This window comes from Vigna unguiculata, chromosome 9 (genome assembly GCF_037176805.1).
Source record: "Vigna unguiculata cultivar grain cowpea cultivar isolate G323 ecotype 2 chromosome 9, ASM3717680v1, whole genome shotgun sequence".
In the NCBI taxonomy this organism is placed as follows: Eukaryota; Viridiplantae; Streptophyta; class Magnoliopsida; order Fabales; family Fabaceae; genus Vigna; species Vigna unguiculata.
In genome coordinates this window covers 5,254,798-5,264,368 of record NC_140800.1, presented here as the reverse complement: position 1 = coordinate 5,264,368, position 9,571 = coordinate 5,254,798, and the positions used below count along the sequence as shown (strand labels likewise).

The window sequence follows — 9,571 nt, the reverse complement described above, 5'->3', positions numbered from 1 at the left end:
AGTGGGCCTTACAGAGACTTCTACTTGGACTTAAAATTTTTAACTAAAAATTGGTTTTGGAAAACGAATCAAACAATCTATCAATATGATTTTAGTGATTTCATATACACCAAAATCAATTATATCCATCCGACGTAAAATCAAACATACTATTAATTCCTAACTTTATAACTACATTTATTTAATCTTTTGAAGTTTATTAATTTGAAATACTTTTAATTTTTTTTTTAAATTTGAATTTCAATGTAATTATTTTATTTAAATTAATTATTTTAATGTAAAAAATTTTAATAAATGAATTATTCTTCTAAATTACTTCGTCTTAACACAAAATTAAATCTCATCTATTTTCCTATTTTGAATTTTCAAGCCGCTTCATTAATTTGTAGTAATCGGAAAGCACCCAAGATTTTACGGTGAAAAGTAAGACTGAAATAACATCTTGGTCCACAAAAGGGAATTTTCTTCCTTTATTACTGTTTACTCATTGACAAACTAATAAAATGGAAAGTTGAAATTTATTTTTTCCCGAAAGAAAACTTGCAATAAATGAGGTGAATTTTACCAAGAAAAGTGTCAAAAGGAAACAATAAAATCAAACTTTTAATTGGATATGTGAAACTTAAAATAAATTTAAAACTATATCGCTTTTTGTATATTCGTATGTATAAGAGTAGGAGTATGTCAGTGATTCTTTATAAATATATATATATATATATATATATATATATATATATATATATATATATACCTTTTTCGGTAAAAACAAAAAAGTAAACACTAGAGTTTTGTTACCTATAATTCCAACAATAGAGAGATTAGTATATTCTCACGAGAAATATAAAATCCAAAATTAAATGAACAAGGATAACATAAGTACAAGCTGAGAGAGTTCTAAACAATGAATTAGTGTATTGTGACATCTCAATTTTTTTCCGAAGTAGAAAAAAAATGCCATACCAAAATAAATTTGTTTCAAGCAAACGGTGAGTTTTAGAAGAAATTTTCTAGGGAAAATGTATCTCCCCTTAATCAAACACTAAAGAACGAAAGAAAATGATTAAATACAGCTGTAAAGAAATAGACTTGCAATAATCATTAATCTCTTTGACCTATCTATATTTACTAGTTACACCTCCTAAAAGAAATAATATGCATGTTATTAAAAAGCAAATAACTTCAGGGATCATAGTCTTATAGTAAAATTTATAATAGAGACAAAATTTCTAATTAAATACAGAATGAACTATTATACCTTATTTATAAATTTATTTATTTATTTATTTTTAAATTTATATCCTAAACAAAATTTCAGGTTTTAAGAACAACTTTTGTTGATCATGATTTTGCTTAGTAAAAGCGCTTGAATAAGTAATATTTGAAAAGTTGGCTATCTAGGTCAAATTTGTTCAAGACAGAAAGGTTTGTTCAGTGATCTTGAAAAATTATCTCAACCTTTTTCTAGTTCTTTTGTATGGATTGAAGTCTTCATGTTTTTCTACTTTCTTTCAAAAAAAAAATAGTAAATTTTGTATAAAATTTAAATAAGAGATTCGAAAGAATTACGTCTGTAAAATCATATATATATATCATCAAATCCTTGATTAAACATTATAGTCATCGAGGATAGTTACCAACTTTGGTTTTTTTTTTTTCACCGATAAATATTAATTGTTAGTCGAGGGAGTTGAACTCACAACTTTGTTGCTCTTTCTACTAAATTAATATTTTCTCTATATTGTTAGCCCTATCAAATCCATGAACTTTATTTCTTTTCATTCAATTCGATCACTAAATCATCTTATTATTCTGGTTACCGACTTTAGTTGATCCTTGGTCGTGAATTATTGAGAAGCTTAGTTGGGAAATGACCATTTCTGGTGTTAATATTTGGGCTCCACTGCTAAAAAGAATTGGTAATGAATCACGTGACATTCTAATTTGTTTAAGTATGTATATGAATTAAAGAAGACACGCACCATCCTAAGACCATTTCATGAAGTTAGAATATTTATCTGACTTATGACAGTCGATTCTTCAATTTTATGTCTTTTTATTCCAAATCAGTGGCTATAAAGGTGCATGAACGCTCATTGCGGAATCATAACAATAGGAGTCTTAGTTCACTAATTGAGGTTCGGTAACATAATCCATTAACACAAATATTTCGAAAATTGGTAAATGATGACAAAATGTACCTTATTTTCATATCAAAATTAGTGTATTATTTTCAATGATCATTTCAATTCATCGTACAAGAAAATGTATCTTAATTACTCAAGGTGGTTTAAGAAATAGAGAACTCCCAAGATTTTTATGCTTTCTCAGCATCTCTTAAAATGTTTCTTCTGCAAACACCTAAATAATTATACAATTATTTATTATGGATCGGTTAACGAATTAATAGTTTTTTTTAAGGAAAAAAAAATGTTGTTAAGCACACATTTTTTGGTAAGAAAACTTGCACAATCATTTGTTGTTAACGGGAGATGTAACACTATGGGTGCAAAAACTAGTTAGTTTTTGTACATGGACAGTGACAATTAACATTCCTTAATAAAAGAAAATAAAACAAAACAAAACCCTAATAGCAAGGACTCACTAATTGAGGTCTTAAGTTATATATTTGATTGTCGTATATATCTAACCCTTTTCACAATTTCAAAAGAATTATAGCTATTGAATCTTGGTCGAAAAATAACAAGGAATCAAGAGGTTAAAAATTTAAATAAATACATAAATTGGGAAATGATTATTTTAAGAGCTTAATGGCGACTTTAATATTGAGCAAATATTGAACAGCCTCCCTCCTTTCACAAGTTTGTGGCAGCGCAGGAATGTTTGACAAAGATTTAAAGTAGCACCGATTTCACATTTTCATAGTATCTAACATGGCAGGATCTCATAATAATTAATAAGAGATTGTATTTAACTTTAATAAGTAAAACCTACTTTAAATGTGTAACACAATGTAATTCATGTGATATTTTGACTTTAAATTATGATTAACTTATGAAGAGCATTGAAAGTACTCTTAAAGTACTCTTTAATATAATTGAGTTTTTAACAGTTATTTTTATTTTATATAAGGAGTGTCATCTTAACCTTCTTATAAAATAATAAACTTGACACCTTTTTTTAAGATTCATCGGTTATTTAAGAAAAAAAAATCCTTTTTAAGTGTTAGTCAAATATTAAACGTAAAATAGGACTCAAAAAGTTATACAATTTTTAACAAATGATAAAAAATACAGTAAAAAGGGGTTACCAACTTTTTTAATTTGCTATCGTTTTACTATTGCTTTTTTTTTTTTCAAACAAAAAATGTCTCTCCTTTTTCTTTAGAACACCAATTTGATCCATTAAAAATGTTGCAAGTGCAGCTGCTTGAAACATTGTTTAACAAAAGAGCTCATAAGCCAAGGATAAATGGGAGACACGGAAACACCGCGCACGTTCCTCTCTCATATTTTCCCTTCTTTCTTTATCATTTTGCCTTTTTCAATGTGTGGTATAATAATTTTAGACGATGATATTTTGAAGATTAAAATTTTATAATTTTTTCTTATGACGACGTGATATTGTTTAAGTGATTTTGAAATATAAAAAATAAAAAAATAAAAAATACGATTTTAAATTGAAAGAGAAAATTGTCATAGTCTAATTATTAAAAAATCATTTTTCTAATAACTTTCCCTATGGACAAAATGGTGTCTACCTATTCAAAGAAGAATAAATATATGTCCTTTTCTTATCTTGTGATTCTCCATAAATACTCTCATTCCCATCCTCTTCTCTCTCTCTCTCTCTCTCACTCTCACAGCACAAGCAGAACATTGAAAGAGGCTTGTTTTTCCACATATGATCATGGTTTGAATTCCCCTGTTTTCTCCTATGTCTATGCAAATTCAAATTACTTACAAGGTTTGTCTTGATGCAGGGAAACCTTAAACCTGCATGGTTGGAAGCTCTGTATGCACAAAAGTTCTTTGTGGGGTGCTCTTATCATGAGAATGCCAAAAAGAATGAGAAGAACATATGCTGCTTAGATTGTTGCACCAGTATTTGTCCCCACTGCTTACCCTCCCATCGCTTCCATAGCCTTCTGCAGGTTCGCCGTTATGTATATCATGATGTTGTCAGATTGGAAGATCTTCACAAACTCATAGATTGCTCCAACGTCCAGGTACATCTATACGCAGTAGCAGACCTACGTGTACACGAGAGTCGTAATTATACTCCTGATTTTCTTAAAATTATTACTAAGTATATGAAAAATATTTATTTTTCTCCTTAATCTTATATATTTAAACTCAGTTTTTACCCTTTCACATTCAATCGAGACACATTGTTGGCTCTCATCTGTTTTCCTTCTGACAATTTCAAACATTTTTTGATTCTCCTTTTAAAGTCTCTTTCATTTCTGACTCGTGGTACTTGTTCACTATCGGTCTCTTCCCAAACAACTCGACTCGCTAAGAGCGCCTCACTGAGTGCGGTTTAATAATAGACTTGTATATAATTGAGAGTGTATAAATACACCACTTTATTTTACTTACCACACACTGATTTAGTATTTTAGATCCGTCGCTGTCGTATGTTAATTAAGTGGTATTAGATGAGTTTTGATTAATTAGTTCTTCCTATAATTTTGTAAAACTTTACGAACTGTGTAACTCAGCAATGATATATACTTTGATAATTCAAAAACTCTTAATTTTTATAGGCTTATACCATAAATAGTGCTAAGGTGGTGTTCATCAAGAAGAGACCACAAAACCGGCAATTCAAGGGTTCAGGAAACTACTGCACTTCCTGTGATAGAAGTCTCCAAGAACCTTTTATCCATTGCTCTCTGGGATGCAAGGTACATACACATACATGCATGTTCCACCCTTTATGCTTCACTGAACAACAATTTCTGCAAAATTCAACTAAGTTAGAGAGTAATGTTTATTCTTTTGACATTTCATTTACACACACAACTAATTTTCTTTATATATGTCTTTTCACATCATATCATCTATCATCTATTACATTACACTGTTATGTTTTCCATTTTCTCTCTCTCTTTGTGCATCTAATAACATAAGGTGAATTCATGCCTAATTTTCAATTTTCACTTTATATTTAGATTGATATATGTATTTATATGTATAGGTGGATTTTGTGCTGAAACACTACAAGGACCTCTCTTCCTATTTGAGGACATGCAAATCATTGCAATTAAGCTCTGATTTTCTGATCCCACAAGAGATGATGGGTGATGATGAAATGACTCGTTCAACCATTGTTGATTGTGAGGACCCAATGAGTTCATCTTCAGGCTCAGAAAACATGAGCATGGCTTGCACAGAGATCGTAAGGAAGAAGCGTAGTGGGTGGAATGTGTGTGCAAGATCAATGACCAACAAGGTTTCCCATGAAGACATGGCCACTAGCATCAGTAGAAGAAAAGGCATTCCTCATAGATCTCCTTTGTGTTAGCATCATCAATACACATAAACCCTAACTAGGGTAACACAAGAAAGAACAAAAAAAACATATTTCTAAAATTTTTAATTATTAATAATAGGATATTTTGACTGAAGTGGGATATTCAAAATCCTCTCTTTCACTCTCGAAATTGAAGTCTTTAGTTTTAATTAATTATTACTTGGTCGGAGCATTGTTCGGTGGTATCACGTGGATGCCCATTCCAACCAAGGTATCTCTACATTGATTCATTTTAATACTCTGCATTATTATTGTTTTTTAAATATTTTTCGTTCCAAGTTTTGTGTACCCATTAGTATATATACTCAATATCTTTAATTCATTTTAAAAAGATGAAAAAAATAAATAAAATAAATGTTTCTCCTATAGCTAGGGTTTAAGCCTATTACGAAGTGTGGCATTAAGTGATAAGCGTTTAAAATTGTATACCATGCGTGCTACTTATTTAATAATTAATAGCTTAGCATTAATTATCACATGATAAATTAATAATCTGTCATGACATGAGTGATTTGTGTTTGGGATATTAATTAAATTACGCTACTTTACCTGAATTGAGTTTACCAAAGTAAAAGTAATTATAGGAAAGTTAGCATCGTTAATTGCATGTTAGGTTTTTTACGAGAAAAAAATGGCTTTCTTACTTAAGATGCTAACAAATACTTTTAAGAATAAAAGATAATATGCTTTTTTTGGCGAAGTGTTATCCAAGATACAAACAACTTTAATCATAGAAGTGTTTCTTTTGAGAAGTGTCATCATAAGGTCGCTTCCTAATTTCATTATTTTGTTTAAAGAAACCTTTTTTATTGCTACTGATTCACAATGACGGTGCAGAATCATACTTTTCACTAATTATTGTAATTTGTAACTAGTCATTATGCCGAGCATGGATAATTGTTACAACCGGTGTTTAAGTCCAATTCAATCCCACAAAATCAATTTGTAGGTGTATAGTCCATTATTGGCTGGTATTAGGCAAAATAGAATGTTCAAGAAAATTTGTTATAATAAGTTTTAACATGACTCTGATACCATGTTAGAAGTGAACTTTAACCCCAACTCAACCCCACATAAAGTAAGGATTGCACCCACTTATATATTATGAATCGGCCTTATTTCTAGTCGATATGGAACTTCTAACAATAATAAAACTGTTTTAATTTTGTTATAACTTTGAGTCTTATTACTTAAAAAAACATATATTTTTTTACTAATCTTTTTTTAAAATAATTCTTACAAATTTTGCTATGAATAATGATTTCAAAAATTTGTTATCAATTATTTTACAAAATATTTTACACACAAAAAAATTATAGGAAATGCATGTAAATTGTATTTTTTTGTAGAAAATAATTATTAAAAAATCATTACCCCTCAATTAAAATTCTCAGGATAAAATAACGAAAAAAAAAATCACTTCTTTTTGCAAACTTTATAACAAATTTGTCAGAAAATTGTAATGAAATAAGAAAAATTCTAGAAATGTCTATTGAATATTAGCCTAATTATATTTAACGCTTGGTCTGTTTTAATTTTGAATGGATGTTTTTATAAATGATATTTCAATTAATCGAAAGAGAGGAATATTATTGATAAACTATTATTGATTTAATTATTGATCAATGTGCGACTGTTTTTTTACTCGAACAATCTCAAAACCAAGTAGTAAGTCCCAGGATTAGCAGTACAAGAATACCGCGTGATTAGTTGTCATTAGACTAAAGAAAACCCTAAACATTATTAGTGTTAACTTAATCAACTTTACGGGCACACAAAATTTTTAATAATTTTTAAATAAGTAAAAAATCTATGTCAAGTTAATTTTCGTTAAGCATTTTTAACTTTTACTTCTTTTTTATTAATTGAAAAAAAAAAAGACATCACATCGGTTAAACTGAAGTTCAGTTTTTAATTTTTTTTAAGATAAAAAGTTGTTGAAGAAGGAGAAGAAAAGCTTAAAGGAATACAAACAATAAATATGACATGACAAAGAAAAACAGAAAAAGATAAAATAGAAGGAAGATTGCAAGAGAGACGAACTACGGAAAGAATCAAAATTTTAGAAGATGAAATCAAAGGATTTGTATGTGAATAGCTTCTTAAGAATTAGAAAAACTTGAAAGAAGTTAAAACTCAATGAATAACACTTTGGTGTGTTCGCTTGATCTGATTTCCTATTTAAAAAGAAAGAAGATGATGAATTATCAAGTTAAAAGCATGTTCGTTTTAAAGGAAATAAGAACGAGTGGTACCAACGATTTGTAGGATGAATAAATTTTTTTATCTCATGTGTTTAGGGGAGATTTGAAGGAGTGTTGCAGCAAAAGACGCTTCTAACGCATTTATATGTGTGTGTGGTGCATGTGATGAATAACCAATGTGTTCATGGTAATAGCCACTGTTCATGAATAGCCACTGTGTTTAAGATCGATCCATAAGTATTTGGATTCGATCCCATGATGTGTAGAACGAATATGAGATATTTGAGTGCATTGGATCGATTCACGTAAGCTTGGTACCGATCCCAAATTTTTTTATTTGAAATAAAATGTCATCCACAAATGCTTCATAAAATTTATTTTAATACTATGAAAAAAATTAATTTATTTTATTAATTTTTTAAAATTATTTATTTAAAGTATAGCATTAAATAAAAAATTTAAAAATTGATTAAAACTCATACAAATACAAATTTATACAAGTTATTACATAAGGACAAAATAGTAATCTCTCTTTTAAATATATTAAAACATTTTTTATCTATCATATCAATCAAATCACTCATTAACTCTCATAAACTTTACTTCTAAATTCACTCATAATCACCTCTAAATCCCTTAAAAAAAACAACAACACACCTTTCACTCTCAAATTCACTCAAACTCATCATCTCCCTCTCCCTCAAACCCATCTATCAAAGTGAACAAAGCCTTAAGGAAAAAATTTTATTTAAAAAAAATATGACTAATATCAGAAACTAATTTAATATTTAATCCATAAATCAATTCTATTTTTTTTATCAATAATAAAGACTATTTTAAATACTAATAATTAGTTTATAAATTAGTATATAAATTAATTAATATAGTGAATAATTATTTTTAATTTTTAAAATTGATTGTTGTTTAAAGATTTTTTATATTGCTAATTGATTTGATCTAGATTTTTTTATTTTATATATACATTGAACTTGTTTATAGAATTGTAATATTATTAAGAATTTGGCTAGAGAATCACAGAGTCTTAAACATATATAATATATTTAATTGTTTTTAATGTTGTAACTGGGTCAGTAATTAGGTAAGTTTTTCTACAACATTGAACAAAATAAGTAATTAAGTTAAGCCAACTAAAAAAGATAAATTATGAAATAATATTGGTAATAAATTGATATTTAGTTACGCTGAGAAAATATAATGTTATTATGAAAAATAGGGTGATACTGAGCTTAAAACATCTACATTGATTGGACTGATATTTGGTGGGCCAAACTTTGTTTGGAGTTTTAACATGAGACAAGCAAGTTAGTAATTCAGGGGATGCAGAAAGCAATAGTTAGCAAGTTGTCCATTATGTGAGATCTCATTCATTACTTGAAAAAAAAAATCTCTTTTCGTGGTCTTTCCCTTTCAAAACAACCATCATGAAACATTTTGACCAAACTTAACACCAAAAAGAAAAGTTACCAATAACAAATATCCTCATCGTTATTTTGTTCTCATTTTGTTTATGTAGCCATAGACATATTTTAATTTTCTGTTTTTTAATTATTTTTAAGTTAACTGTAAAAATAAATAACTTATCGTGAGTTGGGTTTGTGTTGATTCTTTATTTAGAACGTGGGAAAAGTAACAAACGAGAAAGGACGAGAGAAAATATTTTTATGAAAAAAAATAAATCTCTTATGTCGTACATAAGAAAACAAGATAGAAATAAAAAAAAAATGTATACTTAGTAGTCTTCATCAGTTTTAATGAATAATATTTTATTTAAAATATAAACAAATAAAAATCCATTTAATTAAATTTTCATGATTTTTTATATTATATAAAATTGCATATATGTGTTCCTC

The 9,571-nt window shown here is 28.0% G+C and overlaps 1 protein-coding gene across 1 annotated transcript; it reads left to right on the top strand.

The window, feature by feature from the left end:
- Positions 1-3,760: 3,760 nt before the first annotated feature.
- LOC114164281 (protein RGF1 INDUCIBLE TRANSCRIPTION FACTOR 1-like) lies at positions 3,761-5,774 on the top strand. The gene is made up of 4 exons (XM_028048887.2): positions 3,761-3,870; positions 3,941-4,186; positions 4,727-4,867; positions 5,161-5,774. The coding sequence occupies exons 1-4, from the start codon at positions 3,862-3,864 to the stop codon at positions 5,485-5,487; spliced, it is 723 nt and encodes a 240-aa protein (XP_027904688.1). The 5' UTR covers positions 3,761-3,861; the 3' UTR covers positions 5,488-5,774.
- The last annotated feature ends 3,797 nt before the right edge of the window (positions 5,775-9,571 follow it).

Coding starts and splice junctions, on each gene's coding strand:
- LOC114164281 (XM_028048887.2), top strand. Junction 4,187..4,726: donor TAGATTGCTCCAACGTCCAG/GTACATCTATAC, acceptor TAATTTTTATAG/GCTTATACCATAAATAGTGC. Junction 4,868..5,160: donor ATTGCTCTCTGGGATGCAAG/GTACATACACAT, acceptor TTATATGTATAG/GTGGATTTTGTGCTGAAACA.